The sequence below is a fragment of the Cherax quadricarinatus genome, chromosome 24, assembly GCF_038502225.1.
Source record: "Cherax quadricarinatus isolate ZL_2023a chromosome 24, ASM3850222v1, whole genome shotgun sequence".
Lineage (NCBI taxonomy): Eukaryota > Metazoa > Arthropoda > Malacostraca > Decapoda > Parastacidae > Cherax > Cherax quadricarinatus.
In genome coordinates this window covers 20,463,050-20,487,128 of record NC_091315.1, presented here as the reverse complement: position 1 = coordinate 20,487,128, position 24,079 = coordinate 20,463,050, and the positions used below count along the sequence as shown (strand labels likewise).

The 24,079-nt window shown below is 37.9% G+C and overlaps 1 protein-coding gene across 1 annotated transcript in view; it reads right to left on the bottom strand.

Moving 5' to 3' along the window:
- The window catches only part of LOC138850976 (solute carrier family 22 member 15-like), a 216,768-nt gene that overhangs the window by 170,627 nt on the left and 22,062 nt on the right, over positions 1-24,079 (bottom strand). Inside the window, exon 2 of the mRNA XM_070088482.1 lies at positions 6,055-6,070. Coding sequence (XP_069944583.1) covers positions 6,055-6,070 — 16 coding nt within the window. The remainder of the gene's footprint in view (positions 1-6,054; positions 6,071-24,079) is intronic.

The window sequence follows — 24,079 nt, the reverse complement described above, 5'->3', positions numbered from 1 at the left end:
CAAGTTAGAGTATGTAGGAAAGAGGGAAATTTTTTCCCAGTAAAAGTAGACCTTAGACAAGGATGTGTGATGTCACCGTGGTTGTTTAATATATTTATAGATGGGGTTGTAAGAGAAGTAAATGCGAGGGTCTTGGCAAGAGGCGTGGAGTTAAAAGATAAAGAATCACACACAAAGTGGGAGTTGTCACAGCTGCTCTTTGCTGATGACACTGTGCTTTTGGAAGATTCTGAAGAGAAGCTGCAGAGATTGGTGGATGAATTTGGTAGGGTGTGCAAAAGAAGAAAATTAAAGGTGAATACAGGAAAGAGTAAGGTTATGAGGATAACAAAAAGATTAGGTGATGAAAGATTGAATATCAGATTGGAGGGAGAGAGTATGGAGGAGGTGAACGTATTCAGATATTTGGGAGTAGACGTGTCAGCGGATGGGTCTATGAAAGATGAGGTGAATCATAGAATTGATGAGGGAAAAAGAGTGAGTGGTGCACTTAGGAGTCTGTGGAGACAAAGAACTTTGTCCTTAGAGGCAAAGAGGGGAATGTATGAGAGTATAGTTTTACCAACGCTCTTATATGGGTGTGAAGCGTGGGTGATGAATGTTGCAGCGAGGAGAAGGCTGGAGGCAGTGGAGATGTCATGTCTGAGGGCAATGTGTGGTGTGAATATAATGCAGAGAATTCGTAGTTTGGAAGTTAGGAGGAGGTGCGGGATTACCAAAACTGTTGTCCAGAGGGCTGAGGAAGGGTTGTTGAGGTGGTTCGGACATGTAGAGAGAATGGAGCGAAACAGAATGACTTCAAGAGTGTATCAGTCTGTAGTGGAAGGAAGGCGGGGTAGGGGTCGGCCTAGGAAGGGTTGGAGGGAGGGGGTAAAGGAGGTTTTGTGTGCGAGGGGCTTGGACTTCCAGCAGGCATGCGTGAGCGTGTTTGATAGGAGTGAATGGAGACAAATGGTTTTTAATACTTGACGTGCTGTTGGAGTGTGAGCAAAGTAACATTTATGAAGGGATTCAGGGAAACCGGCAGGCCGGACTTGAGTCCTGGAGATGGGAAGTACAGTGCCTGCACTCTGAAGGAGGGGTGTTAATGTTGCAGTTTAAAAACTGTAGTGTAAAGCACCCTTCTGGCAAGACAGTGATGGAGTGAATGATGGTGAAAGTTTTTCTTTTTCGGGCCACCCTGCCTTGGTGGGAATCGGCCAGTGTGATAATAAAAAAATAATAAAAAAAAGATTCAAATGTTCTGTTTATCATGTGAGAGATTTTAACCCTTTCACTGTTGAGAGCCCTGATCACAAACTTACTTTCAGTGTCGAAGAATTAAAAAAAAAAAAAAAAAAACTTATGAAATGATAGAGAATCTTTTTCCAATGGTAATGACACCAAAACTACAAAATTTTGATGGAAAACTTATGGAATTATGCTCTCACAAAGTTAGCTGTCTCGGAAATATTTACGCATTGCCGATTTTTGCCCACTTTGAGCCTTATTTTTGGCCAATTCCATTGTTCCAGTCGATGAAAGTCATAGCTATTTCTCTAGAATTCCATCTGTTCTATCGAATGAGTACAAAAAACCACCCATTTACTGATTTCAACTACCCAATAAAGTGATCAGAAATTGGTAATTTGGCCAATTTCATACACAATTCAAGTAAGGCCAATTGCAAAATTAGGGCCAGAATAAACAGTGCATACATTCCTAGCATGTCTCCAGGCTTTCCATTTTGAATTTTCATTCACACAAAAAATAGAAGATTTACTGTTATGCAGACTACTGCATTATTGTAAAAATGGTATAAATAATATCAGCATATTTGTGAAAGCATATTAGACCCACCAGTTGACATGAATTGGACATGTGGCGTGATTTGTCTACTCTTGAACATCGGCAAAAATTGAACATTTCCGCTACCTTGAGCTCAATTTCAAGGTACAGTGGACCCCCGAGTTTCATGATTAATTCATTCCAGAGAGTCTGCTGACTAGCAAAATTCACGATTGGCAAATCTATTTTCCCCATAAGAAATAATGGAAATCCAATTAATCCGTTTCAGACACCCAAAAGTTTTAACAAAAATTAATTTTTTGAAGATTAAATATAGATTTACATACAGAAAACAATGACAAATAAATATAAAGCACTACTAAAATGGATAAATAAACATTTAACATCACATTTAATCTTTACTGAAGACTCTTGTTGGTGTATGGCAGACGTCTAGGTAGGAGGCATCAGGGAGGCGAGTTTATTATGCTTCAATATGACGCTAATATCATCTCTACGGCTTATTTTTCTATCATAATTCACCTAATATGACAAAAAACAATATTAATAACATAGAAACATGATATATACTCTAGAATGAATAAAATATGTCAATGTATGTGAGGAGAAAGTGGTAGAAGTGTTGTTGTTGAGTTTATGAGAGCCACTGAGAGAAGCTGTACATGGTGGTGGTGGAGGCAGCAGAACCCACCACCACTATTCACACTTAAACAATGTATGTAATTTATAAATAAGAAATATTTACAGTTTAATTTATAAATAAGAAATATTTACATTTTAATTTATAAATAAGAAATATTTAATTTTAATTTATAAATAAGTTTATTCAGTTATACACAAATACATGCATAGATTATTATACATAGCAGCATATGTATACCTAGGATAACCCAAAAAAGTCAAAGTGATTTATTTCCATTGGGGTCCTTTTATATTTACACTTATATTTATGTACTTTTATACTTACACTTTTATATTTACACTTACCTTGGAGGAGACGTTAGTTTATTTAGTTAGTTTGATGGAGGAGATGCTGGCAGAGGTTTAGGGTGGTGGAAGATACATAGCAGGCCAGCATAGGTTCATTGGCCTGATACACATCCAACAACATTGGAGAGTTACTTTCGTGTCGTTTTCTATCGCCTACTCGCTTAACTTACTTGCTACATTGTTAATTCTACACTTTATCGCTGGCTGGCACTATAGCCTTTATTGATACCTGCTGCTTTAGTATTGTACATATTGTAGAATCACTGAATCACTGCAGAAGGCACATTCTCCCCTCTCTCTCCCTCCTCTACTTTGGTACTTTGCTATGAGTTATTTTCTTGAATTTTATTGTCTTTCTTTCCTTCTTTATCACAGGGCTGGCACTAGAAACTTTCTTTGGGCCCATGGTTGCTTATTTAGCAGTTACAAGCACTAAAAAAATGGAATAATACAAAATATATCGCATGTACGCGTGGAATCGTCCTCCCTGGCTTGTAAACAATGGCACACTGGTTTTACATGGGCTCAGGCCACACGGACATCTTCAGGACGAATGTCCTTAACTGAGTTTTTCATCGTTAGCTGAGACAATATTTTAACGCAAAAACGCATTGTATCCGATTTTATCACTATCCAATAGCATCGTTAACTGAGGGTCTGCCTGTCTGTCTGTCTGTCTGTCTCTCTCTCTCTCTCTCTCTCTCCTGGTCTCTCTCTCTCCTGGTCTCTCTGTCTCCTGGTCTCTCTGTCTCCTGGTCTCTCTGTCTCCTGCTCTCTCTCTCTCTCTCTCTCTCTCTCTGTGTGTATATATATATATATATATATATATATATATATATATATATATATATATATATATATATATACACACACACACATACACTCACCTAATTGTGGTTGCAGGGGTCAAGACTCAGCTCCTGGCCCCACCTCTTCACTGATCGCTACTAGGTCCTCTCTCTCTGCTTCCTGAGCTTTGTCATACCTCATCTTAAAGCTATGTATGGTTCCTGCCTCCACTACGTCACATGCTAGGCTATTCCACTTCCTGACGACTCTATGACTGAAGTAATACATACTTCCTAACATCCCTGTGACTCGTCTGAGTCTTCAGCTTCCAATTGTGACCCCGCGTGCGTGCGTGCGTGTGTGTGTGTGTGTGTGTGTGTGTGTGTGTGTGTGTGTGTGTGTGTGTGTGTGTGTGTGTGTGTGTGTGTGTGTGTTTGTTTGTTTGTTTGTTTTTCTAAATGTGCCAAGTCAGGATGTGGCTGCTGTCAAATTTACAAATTACAGTGGTACCTCAAATATCGGCTAAGGAAGGAATAATGTAAATTAGATTAGTCCGTTTCAGACCCCCAAAAATACACTTATAAAAGCACTTACAAAATACACTTACATAATTGTTCGAGTTGGGAGCTGTTCGAAATTCAAGGTACCACTGTATACCATCACTCGCACCCTTACTGCCTGTCAACACCCATAGGGTCCCATGACTTCTTCCCCACCATCCTTCCTTCTTTGCTATGTATCTTCCTTCTTTACCTCTTCTTTCCTTCCTTCCTTCCTCTCATCTCTTCCTTCCTTCCTTTCTTCCTTACTTTCTTTCTTCCTTCTTTCTGGTATCCTGGGCATTGTTTTCAGTCACAAACTCCTTAACCCTTTCAGGGTTTCTGACATACTAGTACAGCTTACGCACCAGGGTTATTGACGTACTAGTACGCCTAAATTCTAGCACCTTCAAATCTAGTGAGAGAAAGCTGGTAGGCCTACATATGAAAGAACGGGTCTATGTGGTCAGTGTGCATAGTATAAAAAAAAATCCTGCAGCACACAGTAATGAGAAAAAAAAACTTTGCCCGTATTTTTAAAACAGCGACTTTGCACTGTATTTTTGTATGATATTTATGGTTGTATTCTAGTTCTCCTGGTCTCATTTTATAGAATGGAAGACATAATACAGAAATTGTGATGATTTTGATTGGTTTCACAATTAAAAGTACCTTGAAATTGAGCTCAAAGTAGCAGAAATGTTTGATTTTTGCGAAAGTTCAAAAGTAAACAAATCATGCCATGCATCCAATACTGGTGAGTCTAATATTCCTTCACAAATGTGCTGATATTATTTACATCATTTCTACACTAATGTAGTAGTCTGCATAACAGTAAATCTTCTATTTTTTGTGAGAATAAAAATTCAAAGTGGAAAGCAAAAGAAATGTAAGAGGGGCCTGGGGACGTGACTAATGAACAGAGGAAATGTTATTTTAGTGCCAGGAATGTCTAACTTGTTTATTCTTTGGAAATTGGCATCCTTTGAAATTTGTGTGAAATTGACAAAATTGCTAATTTCTGACCACTTTATTGGATAGTTGAAATCAGTAAATGAGTGGTTTCTTGTACTCAGTCAATAGAAAAAATGGAGTTCTAGTGAAATAGTTATGATTTTTGTCGACTAGTACACTGGAATTTGCCGAAAATAGGGCTCCAAGTGGGCGAAATCGCTGATGCGTAAACATCATCGAGACTGCTAACTTCACGAGAGCATAATTCCCTAAGTTTTCCATCAAATTTCATACTTTTTGTGTCATTATGATCGGGAAAGAATTCTCTATCTTTTTACAAGAATTTTTTTTTTTCCGAAAAATTTTCGACCCTGAGAACAAATTTAGGAGAGGGCCTCTCGACCCTGAAAAGGTTAATGAGATTTAGAGCTTCAAAATACAATCAACTGTTTGTTTCAACCTAACTCCCTATACTTGTTGCCTAATTCATCCCTTTTTTATTTAGGATATTAAAACAAGACTTGCAACTGCAAACAGAATTAATTAATATCTATATATGATAACTCAAATAAGCACATTGTTTGGCACAAAAACTGATGTCATTTTGTTCAGTTACTAGAACTATTAGATGCTATATTACATAAACTTATGCAAATCCAATGCCCAACAAATTAAGTGGGTCACACCAAGTTATTGCTACTCTCTATATACCTACCACAATTTAGATAAGTCAGTCTTAATTTTGCCAAATTTAATTTTGGAGTTTAAATTCTGGAAGCAATTTACAGTGCATAATATTTCATTTTACAATACCAATCATATCTTATTGCATTTCATTATGTGCATAACTCACATACAGTATATTGTAAAATTATCCCTGCACAATATTTAAACTTACTAGTGTGTGTTTTGTTGACAATGTTGGAACCAACACAAGTTATTCTTTAATTATATGTGATGTAATTATGCACGAGTAGAGACATCATTCACTTACCTGTAGACGCACACACCTGCAGGTGATATTACTGCATTATTAAAAAAGATAATAGTATATGCAACAATATGTACATGCATTGCCACAGGTGTTCATGGGATTTTGGCAAAATACCCAAAAAGCATTCCAATTTATTTTTTCTTTAATTTATGCAGCTATCTGCTCGGTATTACTATATAAAAACTTAAGTTCATTAATTACAATACAAAAAGTAAAATTTCACAGCACATAATTACTACACTAATAAATAGATGGGTGACTTCAGAAATCTTTCGTCAGGTGTATCTGCAAATTGTTCAGATTTAACTGATGTTGGATAGTTTTACAGCCTCTCCTCACTTAACAACAGAGTTCCGTTCCTAAGAATGTCGGTAAATGAATTCGTCGCTAAGCGAGGAGCATACTATAATGGTACAGGTCCGCCATCACAAATCCGGCAATCAGTTATTCAGTTCCTTCAGTTATTCAGCACTAATTTTGGCTAGCATAATTTCAAATTTCCAGGGTCGCCACACCAACCTGCTGGTACTGTTTGGTGGCGCTACTTGCTGCATAAGTCATTCCAATTTCTTTTTCTCCATTTATTGTTTTAACCTGCTTGCTTTTAGCCCTAGCCATGGTTCCAATGAATAAAAGAAATGCTTCTCATTATGTAAAGCACCTACACAGTACATTATCCATTACAGATAAGGTAACTTTGAAGCCACTGTCAGTTGCCATGAGCTCAGTCTCATGAAGCAGGAGAATATGCTTTATTATTATGCTAATATCAACACTACAGCTTATTTGCCTATCACAATTGATCTAATATGACATAAGAAACAATATAAATAACATACAACATGTTAAATACTCCAGAGTGAATAATATTTGGCATAACACCGAGCAGTTCGACAGAGTTATGAAGAGGATATGGTAAACAAATATCATTCTCCTATCCTTGTCTTGGTGGCTTATATTAGAGAAAATGGAGTATAGCACAGGGCTAACTATGATATACACTCGTACTCCACCATAAACATGAAACAAAAAAGTTATTTTCTCTCTATAGATTATCACGCATAGCAGCATATGTGTAGAGAACCTAGGATAACCCCAAAAAAGTCAACGTGGCTTATTTTTAGTACCTGGCTTGGGTTAGCCATATATGTTTTTTGGTAAATATCTGATTCGCAGCCAGGGTAGAAACATTAGGCGTATTTCTTTACACCTGTTGTCTATGTTTACCCATCAGTAAATGGGTACCTGGGTGTTAGGTGACTAGTATGGGTGTTATCCTGGGACAATGACCTAATTTTCTTGAAATACTCAGCATAACAAGTGCCTTTCTATACAGTAGTATGTCACTGATGTCAGCTAGGCCTGTATACCTTGTACATGTACGTGTAGTAAATAAAGATATTATTATTATTATTATTATTATTATTATTATTATTATTATATTATTATTATATTATTGTTATTATTATTATTATTATTTCCTCAGTTGTTTGTTGGGTTATCTTATTCAAACTTGGGCAATGTATGATGGAAAAATACTTCTTCACGTACACCAAAAATGAAAGAAATCAGACCATAAATAGCGGAGTTCACTTCTCAGCCATTAGCGGCCGCTTAGCGGTATAACTTGACTTAAGAAATCGTAATGACACGATTGCAAATAAACCATACCCCCGGCCGGGATTGAACCCACGGTCATAGAGTCTCAAAACTCCAGCGACGGGCTGGAGTGTTGAGACTCTATGACCGTGGGTTCAATCCCGGCCGGGGGTATGGCTTAACGGTATATTTTTGTATGGTTGTTATGGTTATATTCTCATTTTTTCAGTCTCATTTGACAGAATGAAAGATATATTACAGAAATAGATATGATTTTGATTGCTTTCATGACGAAAAGTACCTTGAAATTGCGCTCACAGTAGCGAAAATGTTCTGTTCTTTAGCGAAGCTCAAGAGTAAACAAATGACATCACCGTCCAATACCTGTCCGCCTGCCAGTCTAAATTCAAGTACGGAGTCAAGAATGGATTGACATTATTTATACAATTATTACAATAATGCAGTAGTCTGCATAACAGTAAATCTTCTATTTTTTTTTGTGAATAAAAATTCCAAATGGTAAGCAAGAGTAATATAAGAGGGACATGTAACCATGACTAATGAACAGAGAAAATGTTATTTTAGTGCCAGGAATGTCTGCATTTTTATTCTGGATCCTATTTTGAAATTGGCATCTGTTGAAATTTGTGTGAAATCGGCCAAATTGCCAATTTCTGACCACTTTATTGGTTAGTTGAAATAAGTGAATGGGCGGTTTCTTGTATTCAGGTGACAGACTAGAAGTAAATAAGTTTATTCAGGTATACACAAATACAGTTACATAGATTATCATATATAGCAGTGTATGTATAGAGAACCTAGCATAACCCAGAAAAGTCAGACAAAGTGACTTATTTCCAGTACCTGGCTTGGGCTTGCCATATATGATTTTTGGTAAATATTTTTTTTCTCGGTTGTTTGTTGGGCTATCTCATTGAAACTTGGGCAATGTATGATGGAAAGATGCTTCTTAACATACAACAAAAATAAAAAAGACAGACGATAAATAAGGGAGTTCACTTCTCAGCCATTAGCCGCCTCTTTGCAGTATATATTTTCGTATGGTTTATATGGTTGTATTCTCATTTTTTGGACTCATTTGATAGAATGGAAGATATATTACAGAAATAGACATGATTTTGATTGCTTTCATAACGAAAAGTACCTTGAAATTGAGCTCAAAGTAGCGGAAATGTTCGATTTTTGCCGATGTTCAATGAACTGTGTAAGTCAAGTTGGTTAATTTTATTAAGTGTATTCTAACCTAAACACTCTGTAATTCGGCAAACTCAGTAATCCGGCACACTACAGGTCCCAATGATGCCGGATTTGTGATGGAGGACCTGTACTTGGTTTGTGTCAACCATGTTTGTTATTGTTTTAATGTCACCTTTGCATCATGACATTTCTGATATGTTTTTAAATGTTATACAGTAGTATACTGTAATAAACAGAGCAGAGGAAATCAGCTCTAATATACATCATTTAGGTATGCATTCTGGTCAGAGAACCCGTCGTAAGTCTGAGTCATTGCTAAGTGAGAAGAGGCTGTATATTATTTTCTGCTAACAATCTAAAGCTAAAATACATTTATATCTTTATGATACTATATCTTACTTTTGGTAGCTTAAATTATTGGGCCATTATCATTATACATGGATAAATACCATGAGAAGTCAAGCTTACTTGTTCTTCCAAGCCATTGTGTCATGCTTGTCATTTGCACTTAACTATTTAATTAAAATATTTTATTAAAACAATGTAAAATAAGAATAGTTCTACAATAAAATGAAAACAAATACCTAAGCAAGAAGTATATTATTAGTGTAACAGCAAAAGGTAGTAAACTTGCTAAATGGTCTTAATGTTGGAAAACTAGTGTTTACTTATTGGATTTTTTTTTTCCACATTTTGTCACACAATTTTTATGTGGATGGTCTGAGCCTATACATGTATTAATTCTTCCCACATATCCAATGACCAATCCTAATAACCCATTATTCTATTTATGCATATCTGGCTATCCAATACTTCAATTAACCAACCCATTGATACTTCCATGAATTATCCCAGCACATGCATCAATCCATGCCTTAAATTCATAAAATTTCTATACATCCATCTATCTTATTAAATAGTTCTTCAATCCCTCTGTTTTTAGACTTACACTGTGTTACAATCATACTACAGGGAAAATTATCAATAATATGAGCTTGCGATCTGTACCTCACCCAATTACAAGAATATGACACTATGTATATATAGTACATAACATGAGACTAAAATTGAATAAGAGGTTATTGCTCACACACTTTATCAAATTTTTTTTTACAAGGCATTTTGTTGGCCTCCCCAACAGTGGCACACACATGCTTTCGTCTCACTACTCTATCATCAGGGACACTCAGTTTTTACTTCTTAAAAAAAATATATGTAAATATATTAAAAAGTGTTTCATTGCCTTCCTCATTAACCCTTTGAGGGTCGACAGGCCCTCTCAGAAACTTGTTCTCAGGGTCGGCCAAATTTCAAAAAAAAAAAATTATTTTTTCTTATGAAAAAATAGAGTTTTTTTTTCTAAACATTATAGGATAAACAAAAAAATTTTACCATCAATACTTACGGAGATATGGAGGCGTAAAGTTTGCAGAAAATGAGCCCCGTATGGCAACAGTGGCGACTGCCGCTCACCGGTAAATTTTGGTTTACTGTACTTGTATTTGAAGGTTTGTTGTTTTTTTTCACTATTTTATTTTTTCACATAACTTATGTGGCCAATGAGACCGAAGTAAGGTGCAATGTACATATATACACTCGTTGTATACAACACAATAAGCACACAAACATAATTATCAATATATTGTTTACAAAAACAAACAATACAAAACATTGTTTATTACTATTGTTCTAAAATATATATACCAATATACAGTCACTGAACATATTCCTATTAGTTCTGCAGCTTGTGGAACTCTGAAACATGGTGTCATACACAATGGTGTTTTATCTTTCTCCCTCATTCTATCTCTTTCAATCTGTCTCTCTCTTTCTGTCTGTCTATCTCTGTCTCACAGGTACACATAAATACAACTATACATAGTATAAATTACCTAGGACAATCCAAGAAATCCAGACAAAGTGCTGTACTCCGCTTGAAGATGTGAGTAAAAGTGATGACCAGTCTTGTGGCTCTCTGAGACAGAGAGCTAGACAGATAGACAGGGAGCTTGACAGACAGACAAATAGACAGACAGAAATGTTAGTGTACCAGCAGAAACAAAGGGAGGGCGATGTTCATCTAATCTTTTATTATCAGTTCCACCCTCGTTTACGCTCATCAAAAGTCATCTCTTATCAGATGTTATCTCCCCTTATCTTGTCACTGTCATGGGGTGGATTTTTTTTTTCTTGCTTCAAGGGAAAAATATTATTACATCATCTTCTTCCTCTTCTTCCTCCTCCTCCTCATCCTTCTCCTCATCTTCCTCTTCCCCCTACTCTTCCTCCTCCTCCTCCTCTTCCTCTTCCTCTTCCTCTTCTTACTCCTCCTCTTCCTCCTCCTCCTCTTCTTCCTCTTCCTCCTCTTCCCCCTACTCTTCCTCCTACTCTTCCTCTTCCTCCTCTTCCCCCTAATCTTCCTCCTACTATTCCTCTTCCTCTTCCTCCTCCTCCTCCTCTTCCTCTTCCTCCTACTCTTCCTCTTCCTCCTCTTCTTCCTCTTCCTCCTACTCTTCCTCCTCCTCCTCCTCTTCTTCCTCTTCCTCCTTTTCCCCCTAATCTTCCTCCTACTATTCCTCTTCCTCCTCTTCTTCCTCTTCCTCCTACTCTTCCTCTTCCTCCTCCTCCTCTTCTTCCTCTTCCCCCTACTCTTCCTCTTCCTCCTTCTCCTTCTCCTCCTCCTCCATAGTGTAAATTACCAGGAGTCGGCAGCTGTCAAAGTGACATATTGTCTCATTACTCACTCCCCCTCCCGCCTGTCAAAACAATGGGGTCGGATGCTGCTTCCCCTCCATTCTATCTAATTATCTTTCTCCCTCATTCTATATCTTTTAATCTGTCTCTTTTTCTATCTGTCTGTCTATCTCTGTCTCACAGGTACACATAAATGCAAGTATACATAGTATAAATTACCTAGGATAACCCAAGAAATCCAGACAAAGTGCTGTACTCCGCTTGAAGATGTGAGTAAAAGTGATGACGCAGTCTTGTGGCTCTCTGAGACAGAGAGCTAGACGGATAGACAGGGAGCTTGACAGACAGACAAATAGACAGAAATGTTAGTATACCAGCAAAAACAAAGGGAGAGCGATGTTCATCTAATCTTTTGGTATCAGCTACACCCTCATTTACCCTCATCAAACGTCAGCACTTATCAGATGTTATCTCCCCTTATCTTGTTACTGTCATAGGTGAACATTTATTATTACATATTATTATTATTATTACGTATTATTATTATTATGTATTATTATTATTATGTATTATTGTTATTATTACGTATTCTTCTTCTTCTTCCTCCTCCTCCTCCTCTGCCTCCATTCTTGGAACAAGTTTGAAGAGATTGTAGTTCATAATCACTATCACTATCATCACCAATGCTCACATCTGAGTCTGGGATTTGGGAAAATAGGAGTTTCCTCTTTGATTCTGGTACAACTGAACGTGAACAAGACGGCCCAGCACCAGAGGTGGAAGGCTGTGGGTTGTCTGGGTTTTCCTCACTATTACCCATATTATGGTCCATTAGTTTCAGTCAAAACCTCACCAGAACTTTGAAACTCATCTTCACTGTCACTTCCATCTGCATTAGAACTGTCACTGGGGAACAAAAGTGTCCCAATTCGCCAAGGAGTGAGGAACTTCTTACCGCCAGGCATGGTGGACATTGTGTACTATGATGGCATTCCCACAATGCACCACTGGGTCCCAGATTTTTTTCCTACTGCGCACACCCACCACACAGACCCATTCTCTCACATCTAGGCCTATCAGCCTTTTCCTGCGAGATTTGACAGTGCTAGAATTTATGCGTACTAGTACGTCAAAAACCCCTACGTGTAAGACGTACTAGTACGGTGGAAACCCTCAAAGGGTTAAGTGGCAAGACTAAAGATTGTAGTTTGCCTCCCAGTTAGATTTAACATGACTTGTTTTAAACAAAATCATGTACTTATAAATAACAGCTCATAGCTTTAAAAATGCACTTTAACATCTGAAAATACAAAGCAAAAAATTATGATCATATAAATCTGACTGTGATGTCAGCACACTTCTGGAAAGACGGCAATTGAATAAATGTTGGTGAATTGTATTCTTCTTTGGGTCACCCTGCCTTGGTGCAAGATGGCCATTGTGTTAAAAAATAATATTTACAAATGTCTTGAAGGTATTCATACTGTTTAGCTAAAGGCAATATTTACATTATGAAAGAATTATATTTGCAAATTTCAGTCTGTTCAAGCAAGGAAGAACAACCAAATTTTCTATTTTAAGTCCCAAAAAAGTTACCCCTGGCTAGACAATGAGCAGAGCCTATAAAATGATTAATGTAACCTAACTCGCAAAAATACTCAAGCTCAAGTTCTGAGAATTGTGAATCCCATATACAGTACGCCCTAAGAAACACAAATGACACCTCTTTTTGTGGAGAGAAGAAAAGGCATGCAGATAATTATCAGAATGTGTTTGTTGCCTGTATGCTTGAAAATTAGGCATATTTATAATATTTTTACATATTAAGGCATCCAAAAATGGTAGATTGCTATTTTCTTGACATTAAAATATTTTTAATTGGTGAACTGAGACAATCTAAGAACCTTGGTACATTAATGGATATTGGAAGACAGTAAATACACCATCAGTGTATCATAGCCAAGTGTGCTTAGTCAACTATAGTAGTATGAAATTCCATAAAAATGTTAGTTACCACAAGCAACAAAAGTGAACTTATCGGCATCCTATAAATTTGGCTGTAAAAACCCCCTTCACAGGATAAATATCTGGAAAAACAATTCAGTAAGACTAAGGCCGTCTCATGAGGTACAAGTAAATTCTGTTCCCTTCCAGCAAATTTGCACCTCAAAGTCTAGTTACAGATTCACTATAAATCTTTGATTACAAGCAGTGATCTTGATATCAACCTCCCATTCGTAACAATCCATTAGCCAGTAAGATAAAGTAGTTAAGTATCATAATTATTAATAATATAATATCTTATTAAAAAATCTAATTGTAGAGTCACTCTCATTCTTATGACTACAGGCACTGATCCTGATGTAAACTTGTTCTTAAATGAATTACACGAATCAAACAGCAATTATAATTATTATACAGCAGACCAAGCAAAGACATTACTCAGAGCAAACAATAACATAACTATCTTTAACCCTTAAATGGTCCAAACATATATATACATTCATCTGTGCAGCGCCCTGAATATTTTGAAAAAAAAAAAAAAAAAAAAAAAAAAAAAAAAAAAAAAAAAAAAAAAAAAATAGAAAAAAAGAGCACATTTTTTAAGTGTTTTAGAATAAAAAAAATTAGGGTCAATACTTACGGAGATATGAGGCCGAGAAGTTGGCACTGGATGCTGATGTGACGGCAACATCGAGTCCTGCCACTTGCAGAAGTGATGCCGATATACCTTTTTTTCTATTTTTCATATTATTTTATATAATTTTTATGTTCTGATAATTACAATTTATAGTAGTTCTTGTCATTTCATAACTTTCTTTGTTCTGACACTAGTAGCCTAACGAACGCATCACATAACGTTAAATTCGCCTAACGATACATTTTAACGCTAACATTTTGCCTCGGCTAACGCTAAAAAACTAGTCTAACGATATTCGTTCTCGGGTACCAGTTAATATCGTTAGGTGAGGGTCCACTGTATTAGGTACTGAAATTGTACTCAAATTGTCACAAACACATTGACAGGTGGACATTTACACCTGCCTTGGTCATTTACTATTGTCTTGGAATACAAACAAAGTATTTATATGTCCCAGCAATGTTTTGGATATGTGGAAGTATATGAAGAGGAGGAGGAGGAGGAGGAGGAGGGGGAGGAGGAGGAGGAGGGGGAGGGGGAGGAGGAGGGGGGGAGGGGGAAGAGGAGGAGGAGGAGGAGGAGGAGGGGGAGGAGGAGGAGGGGGAGGAGGTGGAGGGGGAGGAGGAGGAGGGTGAGGAGGAGGAGGAGGAGGAGGAAGAGGACGGAGGAGGAGGAAGAGGGAGGAGGAGGACGAGGAGGAGGGAGGAGGAGGAGGGAGGAGGAGGAGGAGGGAGGAGGAGGAGGAGGGAGGAGGAGGAGGAGGGAGGAGGAGGAGGGAGGAGGAGGAGGAGGGGGGAGGAGGAGGGGGAGGGGGGAGGAGGAGGGGGAGGGGGGAGGAGGAGGGGAAGGGGGGAGGAGGAGGGGGAGGAGGGAGGAGAAGAAGAATATGTAATATAATAATAGGTAATAAGTTCCCTTAAAGCATGAAAAACAAGTCCACCCCTGACAGTGATATGATGAGATAACATTTGATAAGAGCTGATGTTTGTTGAGCATACGCGAGGGTGCAGCAGATAAGAAAAGATTAGAGGTGACATTTGGTGAGCATCGCCCTCGCTTTTTTTTCGCTGGTACACAAACTTGTCTGTCTGTCTATTTGTCTGTCTCAAGCTCCCTGTCTATCTGTCTATCCATCTAGCTCTGTCTCAGAGAGAGCCACAAGACTGCGTCATCACGTTTACTCACATCTTCAAGCAGAATATAGCACTTTGTCAGGATTTTTTGACACAGACAGATTGAAAGAGATAGACAGAGATAGAAAAAGATAGAGACAGACAAAGACAGATAGAGACAGACAGAGACAGACAGAGATAGACAGAAATAGAAAAAGATACAGAAAAACAGAGATCGACAGACCCTAAACTTGGGGTTAACATCACTTTCTTAATATGACATTACATCAGTGAATCCTTGGTGTTTGCCGCACTGTTTGCTTGAGCTAGCACTCAATTTAACTGGTGCTCCCACAAGGTACTAAGTGGTCCCAGATTTTTTTAATATGGTGCACACTAAGTGTTAAGACCCATTCTATGCTGACCAGGCATCTCAGGTCAATTGTGCCAAATTTGGAGGCAAGAAAATTAAAACGTATATATATGTTTGGACCATATACATACGGTCCTTGAGCAAACATTATGATGACCTCACAGCATTACTCAATTCATTTCAGTCTGTCAATCATCACACTCACAGAAACCTGGCTAAAGCCTGGTATTACAGATGTCTATGCCATTCCTGGTTACACAGCCATACACAAATGTAGGACAGACCAGCAAGGGGGTGGAACAGCCATATACTACTCAAATCAACTTGAATGTATCTATAAAACTTGCATAAGGGATGAGCATGGTGAATATATCATAGCTAAATTTAAATCAAAAGACCTGCAAAACCCCCCTCACAGTTATAAACATCTACAGAGTGTACCACAGTCAAACATTTACTACTTTACTGAAAAATTAGGAAACTTGATAACTGATGCACATACGAACAAAGACCACCTGCTGCTAACAGGAGATTTCAACATAAATCTACTACATGACCAGGACCCACAAGTAACCGAAATCACAAACACTATGAACAACTGCTTGTTTCTACCAACAATATCCAAGCCTACAAGAATCTCCGAGCAGTGTCTTTTTAATAGACCACATCTGGACTGCTGTTGGCTTATGTTCCTGTACTTGCTGATCTTGTACTCCTCCCTGTCACCCGACACTGTGACGGATATAGGTGTCAGCCAGTGTGAACACACAGGTATAGCCCCATGCTAAGAGCTTGCCATTTTTCCAGGGACAGATGGTGATCCTGTCGGGGCGATTTGCTGGGTTGACTTTCGGTCATATATATATGTCTTACGAGCCACCGTGTTTGACATATATATACTCACAAATTCTAGTGGTTTCAAATCAAGCAGGAGAAAGCTGGTAGGCCCACATGTGAGAGAATGGGTCTGTGTGGTCAGTGTGCACCATATAAAAAATCCTACAGCAAGCAGTGCATAATGAGAAAAAAAAAAACTCCGACCGTTTTTTTTAATTAAAATACCGACTTTGTGGTCTATTTTCGTATAGTATTTATGGTTGTATTCTCATTTTCTTGGTCTCATTTGATAGAATGGAAAACATATTATAGAAATAGAGGTGATTTTGATTGGTTTTACTATGAAAAGAACCTTTAAATGGAGCTCAAGTAGGGGAAATGTTTGATTTTTGCTGATGTTCAAAAGTAAACAAATGATGTCATTTTCCAATAAGTGTCCAAGTAGCCATTCTAATATGCAGTCATGAATGGGTTAACATTATTTATACATTTATTACAATAACGCAGTAGTCTGCATAACAGCAAATCTTCTATTTTTTGTTTGAATAAAAATTCAAAATAGAAAGCAAGAGTAATATCAGAAGGGCCTGGAGACATGACTGATGAACAAAGAACATGTTATTTTAGAGCCAGGAATGTCTGCATTGTTCATTCTGGACCCTATTTTGAAATTGTCATATTTTTTTAATTTTTGTGAAATTGGCCAAATTGCAAATTTCTGACCATGTTATTGGGTAGTTGATATCAGTAAATGGGCAGTTTTTTGTACTCAATTGATAGAAAAAAATGGAGTTCTAAAGAAATAGCTATGAGTTTGGTCGACTGGAACAATGGAATTAACCGAAAATAGGGCTCAATGTGGCGAAATTGCCGATTCGTAAATATCGCTGAAGTTGCTGAATTCACGAGAGTGTAATTCCATCAGTTTTCCATCAAATTTCGTTCTTTTGGTGCCATTACAATCGGGAAAAGATTCTCTATCATTTCATAAGAAAAAATAATTTTTTGGGGGGAAATTTTGCAATGCCAGGAGACACCTCAGGATTTGGGGTTGCGACAGTCAAGGGGTTAAAATCAGGCATAATCACAGACAACACCACAGACCACTACCCAACCTTTCTCATAACCAATTTAGGTAAATTGCTCCAAGACATTACTAAAGTTACCTTCAGACTGCATAACAAGACAGCTGTAAATAACCTTATAACAGCTATGAATAACATTGACTGGTAAAATAAGCTCAAAACATATACAGATATGAATGAATGTATAAATAATTTTCTAAAAAAAAAAAGCCCATTACCTCTATAACAAACATTGCCCTAGAAAAACTAAACAGATCACAGCTAAGTGACTGAATAGTCCCTGGCTAACACCCAGCATCCTTAAATCCATTAACACAAAGCACCAATATGAAAAACAGTACAGAATGGGCCAAATAACTAGAGACCAGTTCTGTTAGGTAGTGTATTTAAAAAATAATAAAGTTAGATTGGGTTTTAGGTTTAACATTTATGTGATATAATTGTGAGAAACATTTAAGATATAAAATTTATAATGTTCAGTTATTCAGTATTTATTTGGTTTTGGGTGAGTAAGTAATCTTTGAGAAGAGACTTGAATTTATAAACAGGTTGTGTTTCTTTTATATTTACAGGTAATGAATTCCAGATTTTAGGGCCTTTTATGTGCATTGAGTTTTTGCATAGTGTGAGATGGACACGAGGAACATCAAAGAGTGATCTGTGCCTTGTGTTATGGTCATGTGTTCTGTTGAGGTTGGCAAGGAGATGTTTGAGGGGAGGGTTAATATCAGAGTTAAGTGTTCTATGTATGTAATAGGTGCAGTAATAAGTATGGATGTTTTGTATGGTGAGTAGGTTTAGTGTATTGAATATTGGTGGAGTGTGCTGCCTGTAGTGAGAATTTGTTATCATTCTAACTGCAGCCTTTTGTTGGGTAATTAGTGGTCTGAGATGGTTAATTGTTGTTAAGCCCCATGCACAAATTCCATAGGTGAGATAGGGGTAAATAAGAGAGTGATATAGGGCCAGGAGGGCTGACTGTGGAACATAGTACCGTATCTTCGATAGTATGCCTACAGTCATGGAAATTTTCTTAGAAATTTGATGTATATGTGTATGAAATTTGAGTCTATTATCAAGGTGGATTCCTAAGAATTTTCCCTCTGTTAGTTTTGTGATAGGTGATCCATTTATCATTATGTTAAGAGGGACATCTGTAGCTCTGTTACCAAACTGAATGAAGTAGGTTTTGTCAATGTTTAGTGTAAGTTTGTTAGTCCTCATCCAGGTAGATATTTTCTGTAATTCGGTATTTACAGTATTGGCTAGCGTGACTGGGCTCGGGTGAGAGAAGACGTATGTAGTGTCATCTGCAAATAGTGTGGGTTTGAGTAATTGCGAAGCATTTGGAAGGTCATTTATGTATAGGAGAAAAACTCAAAATATTACTTGTCAGCTCTTACCAGCCTCATAAGAAGGTCTAAAAAATTGTATTATGAAAACAGGCTACAAACCATCATAGGTGATATGAAAAACACCTGGAAAACTCTATCTGAAATTTTTGGAACTAAAAAGATATCCAAAAGCAAAACAATTAAATTAACAAAATCAGACGAACCCCTACTCCCACCAACTGAAACAGCAGACTCAATGTTTTCATCTTCACCATAGGAAAGAACCTAGCAAGCAAAATCCCAAGCTCAAACACCCATCCATCAGACTACCTCATGCGCACCTACCCGATCACACTGTTCCTAGCTCCAACCAACCCAACAGAAGTCTCGCTCATTATTAACACCCTTAAAAACAAGGCAGGAGACATAAACAACTTGCCAACTTTTATGTACAAAAAAGATTCTCAAGTATTGTCACCAATTATTGCAACGCTCTTTAACAAATCCATTGAATCCTCCACCTTCCCAAGAATTCTCAAAATAGCAAGGGTCACTCCGATACACAAAGGAGGTGACCAAGTTGATTTGAATAACTATAGACCAATATCTAACTTGCCACTCCTCTCTAAAATCTATGAAAAATTAATTCATAGACAGATCTATTCGTACCTCGTCTCACATAACATACTAAACCCCTGTCAGTTTGGATTCAGGAATAATAAAAGCACAAATGATGCTATCACACACATGCTAGAACTAATATATATCACTCTCGAAAAGAAAGAAGTCCCGCTGGGTATTTTCATTGATTTATGTAAAGCTTTTGATACAGTCGACCATGAACTGCCATATACTAAATGAACACACTATGGTATAAGAGGCCACTCCCTCAACTACCTAATGTCATACCTTAGGAACAGAAGCCAATATGTGTACACAAATGGTGCAAACTCTTCCACACAACCAATCACAGTCGGATTCTCACCCGAAAGTGTCCTTGGACCACTCCTCTTTCTCATCTACATCAATGACCTACCAAATGCATCACAGCTTCTCAAACCCATATTATTTGCAGATGACACTACATATGTCTTCTCTCACCCAAACCCAGTCATATTCGCCAACAGAGCCAATGCTGAATTGCAGAAAATATCTCCCTGGATGATGACTAATAAACTTACATTGAATACTGAAGGATGAGGTTAATCATAGAACTGATGAGGGAAAAAAAGGTGAGTGGTGCATTGAGGTATATGTGGAGACAAAAAATATTATCTGTGGAGGCAAAGAAGGGAATGTATGAAAGTATAGTAGTACCAACACTTATACGGGTGTGAAGCTTGGGTTGTGAATGCAGCAGCAAGGAGGTGGTTGGAGGCAGTGAAGATGTCCTGTCTAAGGGCAATGTGTGGTGTAAATATTATGCAGAAAATTCGGAGTGTGGAAGTTAGGAGAAGGTGTGGAGTTAATAACAGTATTAGTCAGAGGGCTGAAGAGGGGTTGTTGAGGTGGTTTGGTCATTTAGAGAGAATGGATCAAAGTAGAATGACATGGAGAGCGTATAAATCTGTAGGGGAAGGAAGGTGGGGTAGGGGTTGTCCTCAAAAAGGTTGGAAGGAAGGGGTAAGGGATGTTTTGTGGGTGAGGGGCTTGGACTTCCCGTAGGCATGCATGAGCGTGTTCGATAGAAGTGAATGGAGATGAATGGTATTTGGGACCTGACGATCTGTTGGAGTGTGAGCAGGGTAATATTTAGTGAAGGGATTCAGGGAAACTGGTTATTTTTATATAGCCGGACTTGAGTCCTGGAAATGGGAAGTACAATGCCTGCACTCCAAAGGAGGGGTTTGGGATATTAGCAGTTTGGAGGGATATGTTGTGTATCTTTATACGTTTATGCTTCTAAACTGTTGTATTCTGAGCACCTCTGCAAAAACAGTGATTATGAGTGAGTGAGGTGAAAGTGTTGAATGATGATGAAAGTATTTTCTTTTTGGGATTTTCTTTCTTTTTGGGTCACCCTACCTCAGTGGGAGACAGCAGACTTGTTAAAAAAAAAAAAAATTAACACGTTTCGCAACATCAGCTTCCTGATTTTTTCTTTCTTTGCCAGGATAGAAGCGATGGTCGACTTGATTTTCCCATACATCCTGGCAAGCTCAACAAGTTTCACACCACTCTCATACTTCTGTATTACTTCCTTCTTCACATCTATGGTGTTTCTCACTTTCTTTACCAAAGGGGTACCACTAGCAAGTTTCTTTGGGCCCATGGTAGCTTATTTCACAGTGCCACAAGCACTAAACACAATGAATTAATTGTAAAATGTTCGAATGAGACCGCAGGTTAGTGTTGACTCAAGCATCAACAAAACCAGACTGGCTCACGGCTCCTGCAATTGGACACAGACAGAGTGGGCTGGCGGTCAGGTCCGGTACCCAGTGGTTCGAAAAATGGGGTGAGTTTGATAATGGGGACAAAGCTGGTTCGAAAAAAGAAGTTGATTTTCGAAGAGTTCGATAAGCAGTACTTTCGAAATTTGAGGTTCCACTGTACCTAAATATACTTACACACTGTGCTGGTGTGCAGGTATACATTAAAATCAGTAAGAGTGTCTAATGTCTCGAGACGCCATATTAGTAATGATAATAATAATGATAATAATCACAAAGTCTCATTAAATGTCGTATATTACGTTAATATACACATTTTCATTAATCCATGTACGATATTTTTTTCAAAATTATATAATAAACACAATACATGACATATAAAGATGATAAATACACCCCACAGTAGAATAAACAAACATAAATACGAGATGTGGAAGCCAGAGAACTTGTACGAGTGATGGCAGGAATAACGTTTCCTCTAGTCGAACATAAGAGAAAATGTGTTACTGGGGATTACGGTAGAAAATTATTCCTTTTGTATGCCTTCACTCAGAGTGTCATTTATTCTAAAAAATGGTGTTACATGAGAATGGGAGTGTTCCTCCTTATTTATTCTACCGTATCAACATAGAGACAACTTGTACACAATGTAACTTGTACACAAACCAGACGTGTTCGCTTGGTTTGTTTACAAAACTGGCGTTCACCTGGTTTGTTTACATAACTCGACTCAAGAAATCGTAATGACACGATTGCAAACAAACCATACCCCCAGCCGGGATTGAACCCGCGGTCATAGAGTCTCAAAACTCCAGCCCGTCGCGTTAGCCACTAGACCAGCTAGTGGCTAACGCGACGGGCTGGAGTTTTGAGACTCTATGACCGCGGGTTCAATCCCGGCCGGGGGTATGGTTTGTTTACATAACTCTGCGAGTGTCCTCTCTCATGTACTCATTCTCTCTCTCTCTCTCTCTCTCTCTCTCATTTACTCGTTTTGTCTCATTTACTCACCTCTGACCCTTCATTAAGACTACAAATATTTTAAGGTAAGTAATGAGTGAACTGTATGTGCATTTTATCGCTCTGGGACACTTAAATGTCACAGAATATTATGTGTGGGTGGGTTGGCCTGGTATGGTAGCCTGGCTAGCTACCATACATACCACACTTGATTTCTTACAATAAATACTACTCATCTCTCCCTAGATTAAGACTACAAATATTTTAAGGTAAGTAATGAGACTACTATATGGGTATTTTACGTTTTTATTGTTTTTTTAATGCCTAGTTCTATTGCTAACTAAATATGTATATGTTAGTGCAAACTTGTTATCTAGTATTTACATGCATTTATAAGTGAAAAAAAGGTGTTCCACTTTACGGTGGTAGCCTGGAACCTAACCTGCCATAAAAGTGGGGTCCTACTGTATTATCAACAACAATGGGCCCAAGACTGATCCCTGTGGAATGCCACTTGTTACAGATCCCCACTCGGATTTAACCCAATTTAAGCATACTCTCTGCTTCCTATTGGTGAGCCATGACTCAATCCATGACAGAACTTTTCCCCCAATGCCATGAGCTGCCACTTTCTTTAACAGTCTCTGGTGCGGTACTCTATCAAAAGCCTTACTAAAATCTAAATAAACAATATCGAATTGTTTATCATGATCAACAGCCCCAAAAGCTTTACTGAAGGAGGTTAATAAATTAGTTAGGCAATAATGGCCCCTTGTGAATCTATGCTGAGTATCATTAATCAAATTATGCTTATCCAGATGGCTTCTTATAATATCGGCTATAATTGACTTTAGTAATTTGCCTACAATTGAGGTCAGGTTTATTGGGTGGTAATTTGACGGTAACGACTTGTCCCCTGCTGTAAAAATTGGAATTACATTAGCCATCTTCCACATATCAGACACTACACCTGTTTGAAGAGAAATAATAAAAATATTAGTCAATGGTTCACAAAGTTCCATGTTGCACTCTTTAAGAACCCTTGAAAAAAGTTCATCAGGGCCCAGGGATTTATTTTGCTTCAATTGGTCTATCTGTTTGATAACCATTTCGCCAGTGACTATGATATTGCAAAATTTATCATCTTCAAGCCCACTATAAAAATTAATACAAAAGATGAGGTAATCAATAATAATAATAATAATAAGAAGAATAAGAATAATTATTATTATTATTATTATTATTATTATTAATAATTTAGGGAACTGACACTTGCTCATTGTTATAATCATTATTATAATACTAATAATAATTATTGTTATTATTATTATTAACCCTTTCAGGGTCCGTCCCGTAGATCTATGGCTGGTCGGTGAGTGTCCAAACCGTAGATCTACGCCAAAATTCTAGCGCCGTCAAATTTAGCGCGAAAGCGCTCATAGGCCTACATATGAGAGAATGGGTCTGCGCCGTGGGTGTGTGCCATAAACAAAAAATCTAGGCGCCTGCATAGCATTGTGGGAACGCCGGCTCAGTCACCCTTGTTCACCATGCCTCGTCGCAAGTCAGCTCTCACTCCCCGGAAAATTGGGACTCTCCTCTTCCTGTCTGATAGTTCTGACACTGATGGAAGTGGAAATGAAGACGAATTCTACGGCTTTGATAAGTTAGTGACCGAAAATAATGACCAGGATATCGATAATAGTGCAGAAAACCCCGACGATCCTCGACCTTCTACCTCTGGTGTGGGCACTCGTGACTCACTGTCGGGTGTTCCTA